This window comes from Balearica regulorum, chromosome 12, assembly GCF_011004875.1.
Source record: "Balearica regulorum gibbericeps isolate bBalReg1 chromosome 12, bBalReg1.pri, whole genome shotgun sequence".
Classification (NCBI taxonomy): domain Eukaryota; kingdom Metazoa; phylum Chordata; class Aves; order Gruiformes; family Gruidae; genus Balearica; species Balearica regulorum.
The window spans coordinates 1208283-1230272 of NC_046195.1; the positions used below are offsets into that span (position 1 = coordinate 1208283).

At 57.5% G+C, this 21990-nt stretch overlaps 2 protein-coding genes and 1 long non-coding RNA gene across 4 annotated transcripts; all 3 read right to left on the minus strand.

Annotated features, from left to right (window-relative positions):
• Window positions 1–3092, minus strand: LOC104640848 (zona pellucida sperm-binding protein 3). Its single transcript, XM_010309339.2, has 9 exons — window positions 2685–3092; window positions 1928–2043; window positions 1740–1843; window positions 1352–1529; window positions 1156–1276; window positions 958–1049; window positions 743–888; window positions 346–465; window positions 1–131 (listed from the first exon to the last, which is right to left on the minus strand). Exons 1-9 carry the CDS (start codon window positions 3090–3092, stop codon window positions 1–3), a joined length of 1416 nt encoding a protein of 471 aa, XP_010307641.2.
• Window positions 3093–4413: 1321 nt separating this feature from the next.
• On the minus strand, window positions 4414–5704 carry LOC142603458 (uncharacterized). Its single transcript, XR_012837386.1, has 2 exons — window positions 5057–5704; window positions 4414–4973 (listed from the first exon to the last, which is right to left on the minus strand). It is a non-coding gene; the product is annotated as an uncharacterized LOC142603458 (long non-coding RNA).
• Window positions 5705–8312: 2608 nt separating this feature from the next.
• On the minus strand, window positions 8313–21990 carry CD276 (CD276 molecule). 2 transcript variants are annotated; one of them, XM_075764495.1, is made up of 9 exons: window positions 21859–21990; window positions 19778–19876; window positions 16568–16715; window positions 14871–15221; window positions 14179–14475; window positions 12886–13026; window positions 11152–11193; window positions 10733–10768; window positions 8313–9447 (listed from the first exon to the last, which is right to left on the minus strand). In XM_075764495.1, the coding sequence occupies exons 3-9, from the start codon at window positions 16614–16616 to the stop codon at window positions 9425–9427; spliced, it is 939 nt and encodes a 312-aa protein (XP_075620610.1). In that variant the 5' UTR covers window positions 16617–16715; window positions 19778–19876; window positions 21859–21990; the 3' UTR covers window positions 8313–9424. The 2 variants fall into 2 exon arrangements, with proteins under 2 accessions (XP_075620610.1, XP_075620609.1); XM_075764494.1 differs by lacking the exon at window positions 21859–21990 and having other exon boundaries at window positions 11148–11193.

Genomic DNA, 21990 nt, shown 5'->3' on the forward strand with positions numbered 1-21990 from the left:
TTACAGTGACACTCCAGGAGGGCAGCTACATTTTCTGCATGCAAGAAACAGTCCAAGAGCAGTTAAGCTCAGCACAGTGGCTGCCGTGAGCATGGCAACTTGGACCAGCATAGGAAGTCCTTCGGCAGCACCTGGAAAAGACAAGATCCACTTACTACACATTTAATGGCTTTCCACCATCTGGCAGTGGATGAACTTGCAGGAAGAAATCCCCCAGACTGTCTTTTGGTGATTATACTAGAAAAATCTCTGTCCAGGTGTGAAATCATGGGGGGGATTCATGGCTAGATCAACCTGGAGTCACCTTTTCTGAGACCTGAAGGCAGTCACAGAAGACACACGTACCATGTGGGGTCTTCCCTGCTGGTGCAAGACCTCCCGAGGAACTCCATAACCCCTGAGCTGGGTCAAGGATTAATAGTGGTCCAACTGAGACTTCAGCCTCTGCTGCTCTTGAGGACCCACCTAAGAAGAGAAGGATGTGAATGAGTTCAGAGGGGAGGTAATCTCCTGCTTAGTCTGGATTTCAGGACTTACAGGAAGATGGACCCTGCAGGAGCAGGGTTCCAGTAGTTTTGGATATAAAGACACAGACACAGTTACTTCCTCAAGAACATTGGAGAGGAGCCAAGTTTGTCCTTAAGATAAGATGCATTTGCTAAAAATCTTCCAGCATCTTGGCCATCCTAACCTGGAGGGTCACCCTGCCTTGGGGGTACATTTTGGAGACACAGAGCCCTACCTTGCTTGGAAGGGATGTCTCTCTTCAAGCGCCTCCTCGGCCATCTGGCTGGAGGGTTAATTCTCCGGGAGTATCCTCCATACAACGCACAGTTGCCCGTCTCGCAGCAGCTGCAGATGTCTCCAGTACCCTCCACAGGAGCCCAACTGAAACAGAATTACCTGTAAGCCCTCTTCTCTAGGCTGGTCCCCTCCCTAGGTGCACCAGCTACTCACAGGCTGCTGGCTTTGTTGAAGGAACAGGCCTTGTTCAATGGATTTGGGGCTTGGTCAGCTGGGGAGACCTTCAGGTGGCAGGTGATGTAGATCTGGAAGCAAAATTAAGCCGACATCCAGGGTTAATTAAATTTGTTCATGCAGAACAGCACAGCTTCTGAACACGCTGGGGGAGGAGGGGCAGGCACCACATCTCACCAAGTTTCTGTCATCTCCTGCAAACTTGAATGCATCAACCACAAACTGCAGCGTTTCCTGCCTCGGCCTTGGAGAGATGAAGGCTGAAGTGGTGTCATCTGATCTCCCATCCACCAAGCACCTGGACAAGGATCAGAAGTCAGGGACATCCCAACCAGCTATGGCAGGACCACCCAGAGCACGCTGCGCCCCTTACCCACTGAGGTCAATCAAGGCATATCGGGGAGAGGAGTTCCTGTCGGGACTGAGGGTAGCAACACAGTCATCCACAAAGAGCCTTAGAGGTACATGGTCCCCAGAAGCAACATCAGCCTGGAGGTGCAAGCTTTCCCCCAGCTGGAAGCCATTGGAGAGTCTTTCAGTGCTCCAGTCATCTGGAAGGCAGATTCAAGGTTACAGGTCAATCTGAAGAAAAGCACATTGCAATCCCTTGCACATGGGACCTCTTAAGTGAGCAGCAACCACATGTGACTTCTACAAGATTTGATTTTAGCCCAGGTTAGAGCTCTGGGCTCTCAGCATGCAGACAAGAACTGGCAGGAGCAGGAACCCGAGGGAGAAGGGTCCACCAGGTTCGCACCCACCGTTCATGAGGCGTAGGGAGAACGTCAGCCTCTCCTCTGCTGACAGGGTGGAGCGGAAAGGAACCCACGTGGGCCGGATGGCATTGCTGCTCACATTGCTCTTCCTAAATGGGAGAGAGATGTGTTAACAAATATGTCACCATCACCTCAGGTCCATAGGAGGAGAGACACAGCTCCCATTTGCTCACCTGGGATAGTGACACTCAATAGGAACCACAGCTGCGTTGGTCCTTACAATAACCAGGTCACCAGGAGTAGGTTTGTAGGACAAAATTGTTTTGTAGATCAAGGAGTCTGGGGTCACCTGGAAAGAAGATTTGGGAGAACCAACAAGTCAGTAAAACAAACCAGTCAACCAGAAGCCCAGCACCATCAGATACCCGGCACTGACTGTGCTAGGTCACACAGGTCCATCAGCTGTAAAGGCCCAGGATGTCCTCCACATTCCCAGTCCAGAGCAAACAGGATGCCATGAGGCTTTGTATTGGCATCCCAACAAGGTGCCAGCCCTGGAGGGGGTAGGCCTCAAGGACTTTGGTACTCCAGCAAGTCCCCACATCAGGCAGGCAGGGGCTGTAGGTCTGCAAACCTCCTTCCCCAGGTGAGCTGGGGCACACCAGCTCCAGGCAGCCCTCCTCCTGTCCTGCTGAGGAGGTCAGCAAGGTCCCAGCCAGCCCCTTTCCCTAATTCCCCAGCGACAGTCGCTGCAGTTTCAAGCTATGCCCAGTTCTCCCATATACTCATGCAACCAGCTACATCCGTCCAAGTCATAAGACCACTACAAGGCTTGCTTGCTGTCAAGTGTGCACCTCATCTAAGGCTTAAGGATGGTACCCATACTCCAAAAACTACCCACCCAGTGCTGGTCAAAGCCCAGAGAAGGTCCATTACCTATGGAGCACTATCAGTGATGGAAAAGCCCCTCACCCTGGCATCCCACCTCACCTGCAGGGTGCTGCCACACTCATGCAGTCCAGCCACAAAGGTCACCGTGCTCTCAGCAGCACTCTGGGCCACAGGCAAGCAGGCAGCTGAGCCCAGGGTCAGGTCCATAGCCTTGACCAGGCGTCCCATGCCAAAGAGGTCCCTGTGCACAGTGACCACCACCTGCGCCTCCTGGCACTGCACGGCCACGGGGTGCAGCGGGGCCGCAGCCTGGAGCTGGGACACATCCACCCATGCCCAGGGAGAGGGCTGGGAGAAGGAAGGCACACGGGGCCGGCTCCAAGAGGAGTCCCCCCGGACCCTCAAGACCCCTGAGTCCCATTGAGGGAAACCCCAGGGGCTGTGAGATGCTGCTTCAGCCAGCACCCAGCAGAACAAAACAACACCCAGGCTGCTTCCAGACCCCATCCTGACCCCAGCAAAACCAGCTCATGGAGAGGATGCTCCTCAAGAGCCTTTTATACCAGCAGTCCCAGCAGCCCCAGCCCAGATGGGGCACACCTGGGGGCTGCCTGCAGCCCCCGCCCCCCAACCCCAACCAGGAGCAGCCCTTGGCAATGGGATCCAGCTGGGACCATCCCTCCCTCTCAGGGCATGGAAGGTGATTTTCCTGGACCTGCTGCTGGGAATTGCCCTGGAGCACTTTGTCCCATGTCCCTCTGTCTTGCCTGTTCGGGTTGGCATCAGCCGCTGCCACCTCGGTGGCCAAATGGCCACAAACCCTCTGCTCTTGTCCCTTGTACCTGTGTCCGTGACCTTCTCCCTAGATGAGATGGAGCCAGTTTTGGCCACCAACATGACAAGGGCTCAGTCAGGCTCCCACAAGCATTTCTCCCCCGGTCTCCCGCTACGTCATCGGCAATTCCCCAAAACCCAGGTCCTGGAGCACCAATCGAGGTGGCACGTTGAGAAATGGAGAGGACTTTTAACTGCAAAATCCACCTGGGCTCTGGCCCGTGTGTCTTGGCAATCTGTCCGTCCTCGATTTCATGGGTATCTGCGCTGGGTAATTGTATACGGAGTAATGAAGGCATCATAACCGGCTTATTTGCATAGAAAGCAGAGGTACAAAAGCCGATCTTCCCATAATAGCAGCTGATAAGTGAATGGCAGGCGTAATCAAGAGATTAATTGGCGCTCGTGTGTTAATTATGCTAATTGGCACAGCTGCTTGTGTGTACAGTATGATGACTAACGGCTCTACACCACTAAGCTGGATGAAGAGGTTGGGGGGGGGGTCACTCAAAGTTGTTTGCCACCGTGGCAGAGCCCCGCGAGTGGGGTCTCCTTGACGTGGGGGTGATGCCCCGCATACACCTGGTCTTCAACAGGGCACCTAAACAAGCCTGGAGGGGTTGTAGTCACGGTGTGTTTCTAACGGTGCTTTACGTGGGTGCCCAGGGAAATGGGGTTTATCGGCTGAAGCATCTTCCTCCTGGTCTGCTATGATCTGTGGGATGGGTTTGGGGTTGGGTGACCCGCACCGTTTGATTTTAGGGGAGACCGCAGCGATGAGATGAGGGAGCAAAGCTCCCACCAAGGCCCAGGGGGTGCACCCAAATCCCTGGTGGGATCCCCTTCCCTCGCTGGGCCATGCGTTAGGCATTCGCTGTTGTCTCCCTGAAGCATCAATAATGCCACACCACCCTTTTCTGGCACGATCTCCCTGTCCCAGCCTTGCTCCTGATATTTTTATGAGTGATGAATAAATGATACAACAAGAAAAACCTTTCCAGCAGCTCAGGCCCTCTTTATTAATTCAACAAACAGTGGGTCATCTCCAAACCCAGCTTGTGCCCGTCCTAGGTTGGTGTCTTCTACCCCGCAGGGACACACAAGCCGGATTTGTCCAGGGGAGGTCCAGCAGCCAAAGGCATCCAGGAGGATGGGAGATGATGCTCGTGCTGACCACAGCCCTGTCACCCAACCTGGCAGCAGGACGTGGCACTAAAGATCTCCAGGCCTTGATTCACCCAACCTTCTGCAAACCATCTCCATGAGGAACCGGGTCTACGTGGATGGGTACCTGCACCCCACACCTTTGCTCCTGCTCCAAAGGGAGAGATATGGCTCATCTAGAAACCCAAGGAGCCACGTACAGCCCGAGCCCCACGTCTCATGCGAACACAGCCCAAAGTTTTTCTGCTCAAAGTTGGGTTCCTCACACCTTGCAATAGCTCCAGCCAAAGGTTGGCAGGTCGAAGCACTGGGAGCGGGATGGTGCAAAATAAATTCAGGCGTCTGGGATGAAACAGGGATGGGAGATTCATTGGCCTTAAAAGTCTGAACCTGTTGGGTGAAGAACAGTTTTTATTCTTGTTTGGGTACAAAACAGATCAACAGGCAGCAAAAAAAAAAAAAAAAATCACCACCTCCCGCCTCTTGTGCCGCATCCATCACTGGATCAGGGACATCTCCTTTTTGTCGCAGTGGTCTGTCCTTCCCCCGGGCTAACAGGAGCTCGGGGGCTTCACCGAAAGGGGAAGGCCAACGGTTCCCTCTGCCCCATCCATGCTCCTTGGAAAGCCTTCGGTTGAGTAGGACAAGTCCCACGATGGAAGTCTTCGATCCGTGCTGTAGGAAGCAATATCACATCCTCCCTTTGGGAAAGATCTCCTCCTCAGTTTTTCCTTTTTATATACAATTTCACCACTTGAGATGAGAAAAATCATTTCTCGTGTCGGGCACGGAAAAGAACTGCACTGTCAGCGCTTCTTCTCTAGAAGGCTCATCCGACGGCATCTGTTTATTTACCAGGGTCCTTTTTCACTGGAGTGTTAAATACTGGATTAAGAGGGGAATCGAATACTTCTCCGGCACCGTTTAAGCAACATCTCCTTACCTGAGGCACCACGTGTTCCTCTAAGGCTCATTAAGCGACACCGACCTCTCTTCGCCCGGTCCCCGAGAAAATGATGCTATCGCCGAGCCCGCAGCGCACCGGCTCAGATCCCGCTTGCAAAAGCATTGCTGGGGGGGGGGGGGGTTTAGTCTCACGCACTGCGAGTAACGATCGTAAAATGACATCGCAGCACCGCCCGATCATAAAATGACATCGAAAGGTCACCCCAATTCCCTCGTCCCCACACCACGCATCCCAAAGAGAAACGAACTCGGCTCGGCTAACGCAGGAAAAGAGGGGAATTGGAGTTTTTGAGAATGATAGCGCTCATTAATTTTCCTGGCAGGAGACAACGTCTTCATGCCAGGCAGGGGTTTGTTTTTGGTTTTTTTTAAGCAATATCACCGTTTCGTTTCAAATCTCTCTTAAACGACTTCTGAGTCACCGCGATAAATACTCCCCACGCTTTCTTTCTGCTTCAGATCCCTTATAACTGCTGATGGATAAATTGCTCGAGTTACCCGGGATAAATCACGCAGGATAGCCAAATCTGTAATTAAAATGTCTCTCAACCCTTCCGTTAACTCTGACTTAGCGGGACCAGATGCATTGCGGCTGCAGGGAATAACCCGCTCGGGATTCGGCTCTGAAAAATGGGTCCTGGGAAGGAGAAACTGGCTCTGAAAGTGCCGACTCCGCACGGATCCCTTGGGAATACCACGTCCCTCTTCATCCCCCATCAAAAGGATTCGGGTACCAGGATCGACGGCACAAGTGGAGAGTTTTTCAAAGCCTTTTTTTTTTTGCCAAAAAGGAGCTTTTGAGTGTTTTGCATTGGCTCCAATTTGCCCGTGGAAAGCAAATTCCCTGCGCAGAGCTGGCAAGGAGCTGGGTGTTTTCTCCATCCCAGTTGTTCCACTGGGAGGAAACAAAAGGGAAATAAAATAAAAACAGGTTGTTCACAACAAATCCTGGATTTTTAGACCGAGCTGGGCAGTTCTTGGGTCTGACCCACCTCGCAGGGTATCCAGAGCATCCCTGCTGCCTGCAGGGACACGGCCCCATCCGTGAACCGGGGGCAGGAGAAGGGGACAACAGGGATGGGCAGTAACATCACCCCAGCACTGCAGGGGCATCATCCATCCCATCCCATCCCTTCCCATCCCATCCATCCCATCCCATCCCATCCCATCGTCCATCACCCAGCCTGTGCGGTCCTCGATGGAAAGCAACAAGGCTCAGCATTTCTCTCCTCCCCTCCCTCCATAATTAGGTCAATCGGAGAAGCAGGAGCCCTTTATTTCTTATTGATGGGGAGAATCAAGGCGGCATCGATCGGCGCTGGGGAAGAGACTCGCCCCAGCGCTTTCTGAAATAACCTGCCAAATAAGATTTTTGTTGGTTGTTTTTTTTTTTTTATCGGTTGAGGGGGTTTGGATGAACTCGCAGCCTCGCCTGCTCCTGGGAGCAGCAAGCTCTCGGTGCTGGGTCCTTTGCGCTCTGCATCCCTGTTAAATCCTACTTTCCTGGCTGCCAGGTTTGCCGTTATCCAGGAGCGGGTGGAGAAGGATGTTGGGGCTTTTGGGGAATGGAAAAAAAAAACAAACCCGCAGAGCTGCAGCACTGCGACCGATCAGCCTCGTCCCTGCCTGGGTCTCATCTGCAGCACCCATAAACTGGCGTGTTAGATTAAGACCTTGAAGAAGATGGGTTCCTCCCCCCAAAAAGACCCATCACCTGGACAGCCCCAAAAGCAGGATGGCACTTGGGGACAAGGGGAACAACTAAGCTCCTCCTGGGCTTCTTCATCCCAAGGCAAAGCACAGCACATCCTCCCAGGGACAGACGTGAGCGGCTCAGCCCCGAGCTGGAGCTCACAATTCAGGACAGCTCATCAGCCTGAGCCACCCAAGTAATATTTTCCCCAGGCTGCCACAGCTTAATCCTCATTTTCTTCCTCACTACCCTCAAGATTTCCCTTCCCTGCATGATCCAGGCTGCATTTGCCAAAAAAAACCAAACCAAACCAAAACCAAAACAACCCTCAAATCTGCTTGAATAAATGCCCCAGAAAGCTCCCAGCTGGAGGAGACATCCCTGAGGATGCTGGCACCATCTCAGGACCTTTAAAGATGTCCTGGACCTGAGGACAACTCATCCCGCTGCCCAGCAAGGAGCTGGGGGGGTGGTTAATGGCTTCATTCCCCCAGCCCAGCGTCTGGGTGCTAAATAATAGTAACGGTACCTCCTGGCACCTCATTAAAAATTGCACCGGCACTTAATTCAGGCGGTAGATAAAACCCTCTAAACGAAATCACCATCCATCCCCTTCTTAATCCGAGTTTGATACCAGTGCGCTTTCCCTCACCTCGCTTTTAGAAATAGTTTTCTATTGAAATGCAGAGCCTGGCTTCGTGCCCAGAGAAGGAGAGCTAAAAATAATCTTCCATGGGCAATTTAGGAAAGTCCCTTCCCCACCGGTCCCCATCAGACCCCATTCGCATCCCATGGATGCGATGAACCAGCCTGAATTTCGGAGCGATTGCAGATGGATGACGACGTCCCTTCGGGATTTTGCTCTTTGTTCTGCTGTTGGAGGTATTAAAATAAAGAGGAGGGATGAGGGCAGGCATGTCTCCGTCACTGGAGTGGTTTTCTCCCCGCGACGGATGAAGGCGGCACGGCGCAACGTGCTGCGGTGGCTGCAGGGGACCGAGGGCTGAAAGGGGGACAGCAAGTTTTCACGGCCAAAGCTGCATCCCGGAGACGATGCCGAGCCTGGAAAGCACTGTCCAAAACAACCCCCAAATTTATTTCTCAAGGCACAAAAATGCCCTTCAGATTCTGGATTTTAAATAAAGATGAAAACCAGCAGAAGAGCCATCAAGGGGCACAGCCAGGATTTCTCCACCCACCGGAGCAGGACCAAGGACATGCCACCCTGTTCACCCTGGCACCTTGGGTGCTCCCCATGCACCCTACAAGTACCCAGCAGCGGAGGGAGGACCCCCAGGACACGTACGGGCGGGCAAAGACCCCTGATCCCACGGGAAACACAAAGGCTCGACCCCGTGCACTGGCCAGGTTCATCCCCCCCCGGTGCTTTACCCCCAAAGCTTTGTCACCACGGGGAGGACAGGGGGGCTTCACCTGGCCGGCAGGTCGTCCCCCCCCCGCCAAGTCCTGCCTTTCACACCCCACCCCCCCCCCCCAAAAAAAAAATCCCCCGGGGTTAATTTGAGGCAGGGAATTAACACCCCGATGGGATTTTGCATTTAAGGCAAAAATAAAAGTCCAGTGGGAACCACAGTGATACAACGTGAAAAAATAATTGTCCCCGTACGTTCCCCCGGAGCAGCGAATCCATCGGGATGGAGAGCACCAACGCTGTCCTCCCGTCCCGCAGGTCCCATCCGTCTTCCCAGAGCCTCCAGGGCTCCATCCATCACTCCCAGGGATCTCGCTGAGCCCATCGGTTCTCTCAAAGCCTCTGGGCTCGGAAAGGGCACCGAAATTTGCCCTGGAAGGCGCCTGGACGGCGGCTGGCTCGGCTGCGACCACGTGGGAGAGGGCACCGGAGGGTGCTGGGGTGGGGGAACGGTCACTCCCGGTTGCTCTCAGCCCAGCACGGGGATGGACAGACGGACAAAGAGGAGCCTCCTCCCTGAGAAGGATGCGCTGGTCTTCAGGGCTCGCCGGGGATAAAGAGACGCAGCGTCTCTCCAGCCCCAGGGCACCCCGAAGACGTGGCCGGGGGAAGGAGGAAGGGTGACGGGGCACGGGACGAGGGGTGGCAGCTGGTCCGTGTTCTTCCCAGGGGACCCGGAGCTCGTCCCCACTGGGGACAACTCGGCTGGTCCAAGGCACAGGGCGCTGCTTGGGGGTGTCCCAGCTCCCGTCAATCAATTTCTTGTTCGTTATCTGGGGAAGAAAAAAAAAAAAAAAAGACTAAATAAAAATTGGCAAAGGCATCAAAAAAGAATAATAATTCACAGGTCCAGAGTTAATTTGGCAGTTCTGGACCCTCTTTGCGCTGGAAAACTGGGATCCCCACTCCCAGGGCTGATGCCCAGGTGTGGTTTTATCCCTCCATCCATCCTCCTGGCTAGAAAACACCCACCCACCCACCCCCCCGCAGCTGGCAAACCCTGGGAGATGTTATTCTTCAAGCTTCGTTTCTGCTGAAAAAGCGGTCGAGGATGTCTCGCACGTGGGGTTAAGCAAACAGGCTGCATCGGGGCCGGGAAGCCGAGCACAGTCTGCGGCAGCTTGCGAGGGGGAGATAAGGGAAGGAGGAGGGGGGGGAAAAAATAAAGGAAAAGCGGATTCGGTTGACGCTAAAGGTGCAAAGGGAGAAAAGGCTTTTATAAACCTATCGGGGTGGGGGAGAAAGCGGTGTTAAGAGAAAAAAAGAGGGCTGTTAATAAAAGAGGGAGGGTTAAATTAGCAGAGGTTCACCAGCAGCAGAGGCCGAGCGGCTGCTTTTAATAAGAAAGGAACTAAATTAAATGCTGGAGATCTTGGGAGGAGGATGAGTCGGGAAAGAGGGGGGCTGATCAGACACGGAAAGTGCTGGAGCCCAGCGTCAGGCTGGGATGGGTGATGGCAGCATCGAGCCAGGAGTTTGGGAGAAGAAAGGCAGAAACAGGAGGTGGGACTCTTAATTTTCGTGGATTTCCACCAGAAATTCAGCACCAGGCTGCTGCTGGGGAATTCCGCGTGGGGAGGGATGAAGCTCACGCGAGGCAAGGATGGACCACCATCGATTCCCCTCCTCTTAGCAAACCCACGGCAACGCTCGAAAAGGACCCAAATTCCCCGCAGCGACCCAGGCTGGAGGCTTTTCTCAGCCTCGAACTGCCCAAGAAAAGGAATAAAAAGAGCCATCACATTGAAGTCACCGGCCGCGTCGTTCCGTTGCTGCTGGGAGATAAGGAGCGGTGGCCAGAGCAAGCGGCAGCCCAAAGCGGAGTGGAAATGGGTGCTGGGAGACAACTGATCTGGGAAAATTCGATTGAAAACTGGGGGGGGGGGGGGGGGGGGGGGGGAAAGGGAAAAAAACCACCCAAAAAGCCACTAATGGATGATGGGGATGCAACAGATGTTTTACACTTAGATCTGAGCATCATCTCCAGCGTGCTCAGGAAAAAACCTTCCCCACGAGCCGGCTCACGGTCCTACGCCGTCGCCTGGCAAACGCACTCACCGTCATTGCTCTCCGCGCTCTTCAGCGGCTGCAGGGCTGCGAAAAGCAAAACAGCACACGGTCAGAGCCCACCGCGTGGGACGGGGCTTGGCAAGGGAATGCCTCCCTTGGAGGAAAGAGCTAAGAGCTCCATTTTGGGGGAAGCCACCCCAAAATTGGGAAGCACCCACCGATTTCCATCGCAAACCAACCCCCAATCCCTAAATCTCCCCGGCAACAAAGGAGCCGGCATCCCAAGCGGGCTTCATCCTGTGCCAGCAGATAAAGGCAATCACCAGGCATATAATTAACCCATTTGATGACAGCATCGGGCGAGCACGGCGCTGAGCGCCGACGGAGGGTGCAAAGCACGCCGGGTGTTTGCGTGCATAGGGGACGGTGGCGCTCACGTGTATAATAAGCAAGAATCATGCACCCACCTGTCTTGGGTTCTTCCCCCTCTTCATCCTGCTCCTCTGTCCCTGCAAAAGAGTGAACGGAAACATGAAGCATCTGCCAAGCTTCACCCCTGAACCCCATTTTTCCCGGGCGGCCAGGCTTGGTGGATGTCCCTTGGATGGTCACCATCCCCAGCTGCACGGAGACACCCGCCAGTGCCGCACGTCTGCTCGGGACCAGGCGCTGCCAAACCACCGGTGATGCTCAGGGAGGAGGCGATTGGTACCCACCTCGCACCCAGCACCCCCTCGAGGGTATTTTCCCCCATCTCAAGGCTGTGTTGGGGTGGCAAAGCAGGAAAAAACACAAAAAAACCAAAAAAAAAACCCAAAAAAACAAAACCCCACAGCTCCGGGTGACGCAGCACAGCCGCTCGCCTCCCTATTTATAGCACGGCTGCCATCTGGAGCGGCACTCGGCAAAGGGCTTAGCTGGGAGACCACGGATCCCCCAACACCTCCGGGATAACCCCATCGGCACCGAGGGATGAGCATCCGCTTCTCCCTCCCGCAGCTCACCCCATCTGGGAGCCCGGGAGCTTTGCACCCCACGGGTGAAACCTCCTTGTGATGCTGTTCCTGGCCAGGAAAAAAACCAGCAAAAATTGCTCCTCTTGCCTCCCCCACGGCTGCCAGGCTCACAGGCAGGGTCCCTGCCTGCTTTCGGGCTGACCAAGAGCCGCGGCAAAAGGTTATTGCTAAGGGCGTGCGGTTATCGGTGCAAAACGTCGCGGGCTGGGAGCTGAAGGGGCCACGGCTGAGCGTCACGGCGTTGCAAATCCCTCGGCTGGGGAGAAAATACTCCCCAGAGGGGGAAAAGAAAAAAATATTTATTTTTTATATATATATCTCTCTCTCCTGCAGATGATTCCCTGGAATTTGCCAAGGAAAAACCCTCTCGGTCACCCAACAGCCAAGCATCGATCGTGGTGGCACCGCCGTCCACCCTGGCAGAGAGAGGTGGCACGAAGCGGGACCCCTCCCGCCGGGGAGGGAGGCTGCGGGTCCCGGCCCTGCAGCACGCTGCTGGCGGGGAAAAGCTTTGGCAAAGCGAACGCCTCGGGAGGCGGCGAGAGAAAACAAACGGGGAACGCCAGCAAAGCCGCTCCTGCAGCCTTTTTCAGAGCATGGCAGCTTTTTTAAGGCAACAAAGCTCCCCCTTTTTCTGCAAACACCTCTTCTTCTTCTTCATCATCATCATCATCATCATCATCATCATCATCATCATCATCATCAAAAAAAGCCAACCACAAACAGGAGGAGGATGCAGAAAACAAGAGCACGGAGCATCTCTCTCGTGCTCTTTCTGCGTGTCAAAGCGCTCGGCATTGCCACGGCAGCAAGCGCGAGAGGCGTCTTCTCGAAGGAGATGCTCCACGCACGCCCGGCTGCGGGTACCGGACACGCAGAGGATGCTCGGAGCAGGAAGGTGAAAGGGGGAAGAGATGCTGGGCGGGAGGAAAACTCAGGCGTATGTTTGAAAGAGCCGCCCCGGAACGACGCGCACAGCCGGCGTGGGCTCTCTGGTACGGATCTGCTGGTGGCCCGCCAACCCCAGCGGCTCCGAGCATCCCTTCATCCTTTAAAAGATGCCACCACCAAGGCAAACTTGTGCCAGTTAAAATTTCCCCTGGCTCCATCCATCCGTCACCCCCTGCAAGCCCCATCCCTTTTTTTTTGGGGGGGGGGTGTTTGGTGTGACAGCCGCCACGTTACCTGCGTTTTCTTCCTCTTCCTCGCAGCTCTGACGGATTTTCTTCTGGCACACGTACGCCAGGACGGCGAGCAGCACCACGACACAGACGGCGAGTCCAACCGTCACCCAGAGAGCCACGGCGGGGAAGGCGAGGTGTTGGCCTTGAAGGGAAGGAGAGGAGGTTGGGGTGGGGGGGGAAGAGAAATACCACCGCAGTGAGCATCGCCGCCGGACCAAGGGGACGCGTCCCTGCCAGCCGGGACTCCGCGGCGGCAGGGACACGTCCCCACGGAGAGAGTCGGCGGCGCTAAGGGGTGGCTTTGGAAATAAAACCGGCAGCGCCTCTAATGACCGTCTCCCCCAGCAGGTCTTGAGTCACTCCCTAAAATACTTAATTAACCTTTAAATAATTGCACTTATAAATTCAAACGGCAGGCTGACCCTTCACTTTAAGAAGCTCAAGAGAAGCGTTAGATGATGCTCCACCCGCTTCCTTCTCCTCTTTCATCTCAACGCCACAGGACGGGGAAGGACGGGGACCAGGGGATATTTCCTAGAGTGCTGGAAATACGATTTTTTCCCCGTAACTCTGCTCCTTTTTTCAAAGAGTCTTGCCCCAAACGTCATCCCCCAGGGTGACAATTTGCTCTCGCTCTTGGGACCCCATGCAAAAGCCACCCCTCTGCCCCCACCCAGCAGCATCCACGCAAGTTCTCCTGCAAGAGTTTGGGGCGCATCCAGCCAAAAAGTTTATGCTCCACCGGGGACCCACCTTCCCAACTCAGCAAGTGTCGTACCAAGGGTAATTAAACACTAATTAACGCTACGAGGGAGCGCACGGGGTTATAAAGAGCTCCAGGAGGGCAGCGGGAGGAGCTCGGAGCAAAGCGGCGAGGCTGAACGAGTTTGATGAACTCCTCCAGCCTGTATTTCTGAAGTAGGATTGTCGCAGCTGGGATGGAGAACCCCAAATCGAGAGCATCCCATGGCCATGTGCTAAGGAGAAGACAACTACCGTGCCCTGTCCTGGCATTCGGGGGTGGTTTAGACCTGGACGGGACAACTAGGAAAGCTAGAGACTAAGAACCAAGGATGCTAGTTCTAGCTGGGACGCTGGCGTGGGGTGACAGGGAGGACAGCACAGCCCCAAGTCACCCTTGGAGGTCCATGGGGAGAGAGGTAGAACGGGGATACGGGGTAGCAACCCCCAGGGTGGCTCTGGGCCACAGTAGGGATCCCGGTGCCACCGTGGTCACCTTCTTGAGACAGAGCTCATCCCTTCCTTCCCCCAATTTTGGCCCTCGCTCGCTCACCTGTGATGGTGACGGAGGCTTGGGTCTCCTGCTGCAGCACCGGGTTTCGCACCAGGCAGGAGTAGGTGCTGCTGGGCTCCACCAGCACCTGGAGGACGCTGTGAACATCAAAGAGACCTTCCTCGTTGGCCACCTGGGACGTGGTGACGTTTTCAGTGATGTTGCTGCCCCGGCTGTCCTGCCAGAAGACGTTGGCCTCGGGGTAGCCCCGGGAAGCGTGGCAAGTCACGGCCGCCAGATCTCCTGGCTTCAAGTCCTTGTTGGGCTCCAGGTTCATATTAGGCTTGGAGTAGGGAGCTGCAAGGGAGAGGACAGCCGGCATGAAGCGATGGAGACGACCAAAGCATCAGGATCTGGAGCAACCCAATGAGATTGGGCAACCCCAGGACAAACTCTTCCAGCTGATAAGACCAACCAGCTGAAGCCTCCCCAGCTTTGGTTCATTTATGACCATCCTTTCAGGTGGCATCTCAACTGAGAGCCTCTCCATCATGGCAAGGAAGGGACCACACTCCTCACCAGCAATATTTTAGGGAGATGCAGCTGGTCGGTCTCTAACAGAGAGCTGAATTCTTGGGGAGACCACAGCACGAGTGGAGAGAGAAAGAGGCTCCATGAAGGACCAAAGCACGATGGAGAACCCTTCTCTTTGGGGAATACATGGAAGGACACCCCAACTCTCCATCTCTCACCTGCCACCTGCAACGTCACGGCTGCACTGCTGTAGTCCCGGACCCGGACGAAGCAGGTGAAGCTGCCCTCATCCGAGATCTCCACGCGCCGGAGGAGTAGCGAGACGTTGCCCTGGGCCAGCTGGTCGTAGAAGAGGGCCGTACGGTTGGCATAGCCCCCGCCCTGGTCTGCCAGCTGGTCCTGGCCACCGGAGAAGCTGTGGACCAAGCGTTTGGTGTCCGTCAGCTGCCAGATGAGGCTCAGGTCGTCGAGGCTGAAGTTGGCCTCGGGGGAGAAGGAGCAGCGCAGGGTGACGTCTCGGCCAAAAAGAGCCACCACGGGCTCATCCGGGACCTGGATCTCCATGGCACCTGCGGGAGGGTGGCGAGGGCAAAAGCACGTGGGGGTGAGACCCTCCAGAAGCACCTCCTTCATTCTCCATCTGGATAACATCTAAGCAAACCAAGGGATGCCCACAGAAGGGACCCAAGGGCAGGTGGCATCTCAGGACCTTTCCCAGCCAAGCCCACCCCACATCCAGCACCAAACCTGGGGCATCGCTGCCTTCAGCCATCAGCTGCGGCCACCGGCACCCCTCCGGGGACACGCAGTCTGGTTTCTCCCCGCAGGGAGAGGAGGTCGGTGGGTGACAACGGTGGGAATACAGTCCCACGTCCTCCAGGCAGTGCCGTGGCCGGTCTGGCAGGCGCTAGATGGCACCAGCGCTCCAGCACGATGCCAACCGGCGCGCCACGGCGAGACGCCAACCTCGTCCCAGCGCCGCGGCACGACGCCAATCACATCGCCAATCACGTCGCCGAGCCACGGCGGGATGCCAACCCTGCCGCTGCGTCAGGGAACGATGCCAACTGTGGCAGGGCTGCCGGACCCTCCGTGCTCGGAGTTAGTCTTGGGGTCCCTCAAAGCGAACCCATCGGCACTTCATTCACCAATCCATCCCAACCCCAAAACGAGGAGGAAAAAGGGGGGGGGAAAATAAATCTCATCTCCGACCAAGAGAGGTAGATTTGCTTCATATTCTGACCTCGACAGCGTCGCAGAACACAGCAACGCCGTTACCCGCAGCAAAAACCTCCCTGGGGACGAGGGCAGCGGCGAGACATTAAATTTTAAGCAAGAGCCTGAACGGGGGGAGGACGAAGAGGCGCGGGAGGGGGCCGGGCTGGAGAAGACCTGCCAGGGGCCGCAGACGGGCAGGAGGAGAGCGCTCGGGCAGCCTGCCTGGCTCGTGGCAGACTCGAGAGCGTCACATCTCCCTCCGGCTAATAATAAATGCCAACGGGTTTTAGGAATATTACCCAGCCTGGCCGGAAGCGCTGCTGAGCATCCCGAAAGGATTCAATCCCGACGTCTCTCCCAGGTTGAGGTGCTGCAACCTGGGAGGGCAGGAGCTGCAGCGCATGGGGACAGACCCGGGGAAGCAAAAAAAAGAAACAACTTCAGGATTTGGTCCTTCCATGGCTTCGTCATTCAGTTGTAGCGCGCGGGAGGTGGTGGCCCACGTGCATCAGAAACCATCGCACCCATGGGGTGATGCTCTGGGCGGCTGGAGGACCATGAAACCAGGAGAAACGCTTTGTGGGTGCTACCCTCCAGGAACCACAGGTCAAAGGTAGCTTTCTTGGGATGAACGCGTGACATTCGGGACATCTCCTTTGGGGTGGTGCCACCCCCAAACCCCCCCTGCCCCGCTCACCTGCCAGGCTGAGCACCAGCGCTCCCAGGGCAAGCAGCAGGCAGAGCATCCTTGGCACGAGCAAAGGGTGCGTCAGAAAGCAGAAGCGAGCACGGCCCCAGCGGTCCTTCTCACGGGGAGTCTTCTCTCTCACGGAAAGCGCCCTGAGCTGGGGAAAACCAGAAGAAAACACTTGAGATGGCGCTGGGGACGAGGGGCAGAGAGCGGGAGAGGGCAGGAGATCGGCATCAGGCAGGGGGTCCCATGCCAGACGTCTCCTCCGGGTGCCGGGCGGCAAGCAGAGCACCCACCCCATCGTAAAACGCAGGAAGGGGGGGGGTGCCCCCAGCCCGGCACCGGCGCATCGGGGAACCGACGGACGCGGAGGCGCTGGCCGGTGCCCCGGGAAGCCACGTGAGCCTCTTCCCCTCCTCGCTGCTTCTCCTCCCCTTTTGTTTCTCTCTTTCCCAGCTTTTCTCAGCAGCTTTTTGGCTGTTACGTCCCCATCCTCCGAGAGGAGGCAACTCGCTCCTGATATCCAAAACGGCTAAAAACCAAAAATAAGAAGTTTGCAGATTCCTGGCTCCACCGGCAGCTTTGAGGGCTGCGAGGTTCATCCCTGCTCCGCGGCAGGAAAGTCTCCAGCACGAGGTTGCCCCGAAAAACGGGGAATAAAACCAGAGTATCTCGGAGCTGGATGCAGGGAGAGGCGAGGGCAAGCCGCCCGGCACCGCTGGCTACCGTGGCTCGTTTCCCGAGCATCCCTCTCCAGCCGTGCCAAGAGCTCGCCGGGCTCCTCGTGACTCGCATTCCTCCCTCGTAGCATAACCGAGCCCCAGATATCACAGCCAGCGTCACCGCTGCCGCGTCCCATCCCTGTCCCAGCGCATCCCAGAGCCCCGCTCCTCCGCTCGGAGCCTTTACCGCCGACGGTTTTCGGCGCGATAGCCGTATTCGCAATAAATCGGGGTCACGGCACCGGTTTCCTGGGGAGCAGGGGGAACGAATTCAGCTGTCGGCGCCTTCTTCCTTAAATCCCCTTTAATCGGGGAGACGGCAGCCCCGAAGCTCAGCTCTGCTCCCAGGGGGAAACTGAGGCACGGTTCTGCCCCAAGAGCTCTGGGGGAAGCCTCTCCTCTCCTTCCCTCCCGAGCACGAGGCTCCTTTGGGAAAAACAAATTATCCAGCTTTTTTTTTTTTTTTTTCCTTAAACCAGATCCCTGATCTTTGCCTTTTCCCAAGCGGACGAGCCTGCAGCAAGCCCCGAGCAACCAGGAAAGGAGGGAATTGCGGTGGGAGAAGGTGACGGGGCATCGCCCAGCTGCCCGGGCGAGGGAAACCGTGACTCATCTCGCTCACGGTTCACCCTTCAAGCTCTTTCCTTTTCCTGGTGATGCTTAAATAAATTATATTTTATAGGTTTCGTGACCTACAAGTCCTGCCAGACCGTCTCAGAGGTGTCACAGAAAGGAGACACCCGCGTCCGCAACCCTCCTTCCGCAGTCGGGAGTCTTTCAGCGGGTGTCTCGCCTTTCCGTGACTCAGTTTCCCCATCCCTGCGGTCTGAGCCTGGCCGAGGGACGGGTTTTGCCCCGGACCCGAGGTTTCACCGCAAGTCGGGATATAACGAACCCTACGAACACAGCCCTTGGAAGAGGGACGTCCTCGTGCACGGCAAGCCAGGAAGGCTGAACCCTCCAGAAACCCAAGGAAGAAAATAAATCCTTTGTTGCAGCGGGACCCTGGGGACCATCCATCACCATTTAATATTTACTATCACGCAGCCAAAACGCTGGGTTTTTTAGAATATCCAGATTCTCAGCTGCCAAATTATCGCCCGGAGGCGTAAAGAAAACATCTGCTGGTCCAGTGAGAAGAAATCCTCACGCACCCCAGCTTTTGTGGGTGCCTGGGCTGAGCCCCCCGCTTTGCTCCTCTCCTACCCAGGGTTTGCACCAGAGAAAAGCCCAGCTCTGCTTTAGACTATTTTTTAGTCTCCGCTTAACTTCTCGGGACGGCTTACAAAGCGGGACCCTGCGGGGCTGGGGGACGTGGCAAAGGAGGGATGGAAACATGGGGTGCAGCCCCCAAACCCGAGGCGGGGATTTGGGGTGCAGCCCCCAAATCCCAGGAGAGGATTTGGGGTGCAGCCCCCAAACCCAAGGCAGTGATTTGGGGTGCAGCCTCCAAATCCCAGGCAGTGATTCGGGGTGCAGCCCCCAAATCCCAAGCGAGGATTTGAGGTGCAGCCCCCAAACCCAAGGTGGTGATTTGAGGTGCAGCCCCCAAACCCCAAGCGAGGATTTGGGGTGCAGCCCCCAAACCCAAGGTGGTGATTTGGGGTGCAGCCTCCAAACTCCAAGCGAGGATTTATGGTGCAGCCCCCAAACCCAAGGCAGTGATTTGGGGTGCAGCCCCCAAACCCCAAGCGAGGATTTGAGGTGCAGCCCCCAAACCCAAGGTGGTGATTCGGGGTGCAGCCCCCAAACCCCAAGCGAGGATTTGAAGTGCAGCCCCCAAACCCAAGGCGGTGATTTGGGGTGCAGCCCCCAAACCCCAGGAGAGGATTTGGGGTGCAGCCCCCAAACCCAAGGCAGTGATTCGGGGCGCAGCCCCCAAACCCCAAGCGAGGATTTGAGGTGCAGCCCCCAAACCCAAGGCAGTGATTCGGGGTGCAGCCTCCAAATCCCAGGTGGTGATTTGGGGTGCAGCCTCCAAGCTCCAGGTGGGGATTTGGGGTGCGCTATTTGGCGGTGGAAAGGAAGGGATGGGGTTATCCTTTTGCTCATCCCGAGGAAAAGGGGTGCAATCGCTTCCTCTTGGGACTCGGTTTTCCGTCCCACGCGTGGGGTGGCTTTTAGCTCTATACATTAAACGAGCATCCGGCAACACCGCCCACACCCCCCCTCCCCCCCGCACCCCGGCTCTGCCCGGCTGCGCTGCCCCACGCCACCCCGGCGGGACACGGCTCGGGTGGAGCCTCATTCATTTCTCCCTCCCGGAACAACGCCCCGGGTTTCCGAGCCCCGTCCCCGCGGGAGGAGAGAAACGGGAACCGGCGGCTCCTCCCGCCGGGAGCTGCAGCGAGGCCCCGTTCACCCGGCTGACACACACACACACACCCACCCACCCACCCCCCGCAACCCCAACCGAGAACCCCGGCCCCCCGTTCCCCGCCACGTCCCGTCCCCAGCGCCGCCGTGTCCCGCCGGGCCGCGCGCGGGCACTTACCGGGAAGGCGGCGCGGGACGGGCGGGAGCGCGCGCTCCGCCACGGGCGGGGCCGGTCCCCGGGGCGGCGGCTTCGGCCCCGATTGGCTGCGGCTGCTTCCTGCCGGCGGGAGGAGGAGGGGCAGGGCTGGGGGCCGGCGGGGCGGGGATTGGGGGGCACGGGGCCGGGGAGCTGGGGTGCTCCGAGCCGAGGGATTGGGGTGCACGGGGCCGGGGAGCTGGGGTGCTCCGAGCCAGGGGATTGGGGTGCACGGGGCCGGGGAGCTGGGGTGCACAGAGCCGAGGGATTGGGGGGCACGGGGCTGGGGAGTCGGGGAACACCGAGCCAGGGGATTGGGGTGCACGGGGCCGGGGAGTTGGGGAGCACCGAGTCGAGGGATTGGGGTGCACGGGGCCGGGGAGCTGGGGTGCTCCGAGCCAGGGGATTGGGGTGCACGGGGCCGGGGAGCTGGGGTGCACAGAGCCGAGGGATTGGGGGGCACGGGGCTGGGGAGTCGGGGAACACCGAGCCAGGGGATTGGGGTGCACGGGGCCGGGGAGTTGGGGAGCACCGAGTCGAGGGATTGGGGTGCACGGGGCCAAGTGTTGGGGTGCACGGAGCCGAGGGATTGGGGTGCACGGGGCCGGGGAGCTGGGGTGCTCCGAGCCGAGGGATTGGGGTGCACGGGGCTGGGGAGTTGGGGAGCACCGAGTCGAGGGATTGGGGTGCACAGGGCTGGGGGTTGGGGAGCACCGAGTCGAGGGATTGGGGTGCACGGGGCTGGGAGTTGGGGAGCACTGACCCAGGGGATTGGGGTGCACGGGGCTGGGAGTTGGGGAGCACTGAGCCAGCGGATTGGGGTGCACGGGGCTGGGGAGTTGGGGAGCACCAAGTCGAGGGATGGGGGTGCACAGGGCCGGGGAGTTGGGGTGCTCTGAGCTGAGGGATTGGGGTGCACGGGGCCAGGGAGTTGGGGTGCTCCGAGCCGAGGGATTGGGGTGCACAGGGCTGGGGAGTCGGGGACCACCGAGCCAGGGGATTGGGGTGCACAGGGCCGGGGGTTGGGGAGCACCGAGTCAAGGGATTGGGGTGCACGGGGCTGGGGAGTTGGGGAGCACCGAGTCGAGGGATTGGGGTGCACAGGGCTGGGGAGCTGGGGTGCTCCGAGCCGAGGGATTGGGGTGCACGGGGCCGGGGAGTTGGGGAGCACCGAGTCAAGGGATTGGGGTGCACCAAGCCAGAGAATTGGGGTGCACGGGGCTGGGGAGTTGGGGAGCACCAAGCAAGGGGATTGGGGTGCACAGGGCTGGGATATTGGGGAGCACCGAGCCAGGGAATTGGGGTGCACAGGGGTTGGGGTGCACATAGCTGCGGATTGGGGAGCACAGGGCTGGGGACTTGGGGTACACAGAGTCAGGGTTTGGGGTACATGGGGCTGGGGACTTGGGGAGCACAGGGCTGGGGGATTGGGGTGCAGAGAGCTGAGGAACCTGAGCATATGGAGCCAGGAGGACTGGGGTACACACAGCCTGGGCATTGGGGTGCATGGAACTGGGGTACACACTAACCCAGGGCATTTGGGTACACAGAGCCAGGGGACCAGGGTGCTTTAAGCCAGCAGATTGGGGTACATGGAGCCAGGGAACCAGAGCATACCAAGCTGGGGGGATGTTGGGGTACACAGAACTGGGGGACCAGGACACACCAATCCAGAGGACTGGGGTGCACAGAGCCAGGGCGTGAAGCCCTCAAAGCTGGGAGAGGCAGCCACACAGACCTGGGGGACTGGGGTTCACTGCCCCAGAGGATTGGGGTGCACAGAGCCAGGGGACCAGGATGCTTTAAGCCAGCAGATTGGGGTACATGGAGCCAGGGAACCAGAGCATACCAAGCTGGGGGGATGTTGGGGTACACAGAACTGGGGGACCAGGACACACCAATCCAGAGGACTGGGGTGCACAGAGCCAGGGCGTGAAGCCCTCAAAGCTGGGAGAGGCAGCCACACAGACCTGGGGGACTGGGGTTCACTGCCCCAGAGGATTGGGGTGCACAGAGCCAGGGATTTTGGACACCTCAGAGCCAGGGGAATAGAGCATTTGTACCTGGGGCCTTGGGGTGCATGGAGCTGGGGCTTTGGAGCCCTCAGATTCGAGGGACTGGGGTGCACGGAGCCAGGCTGAGCCATCTCCTCCGTGGAGAACCAAAAGCAGCTGGAGTTTCCCCTGCGGAGACAC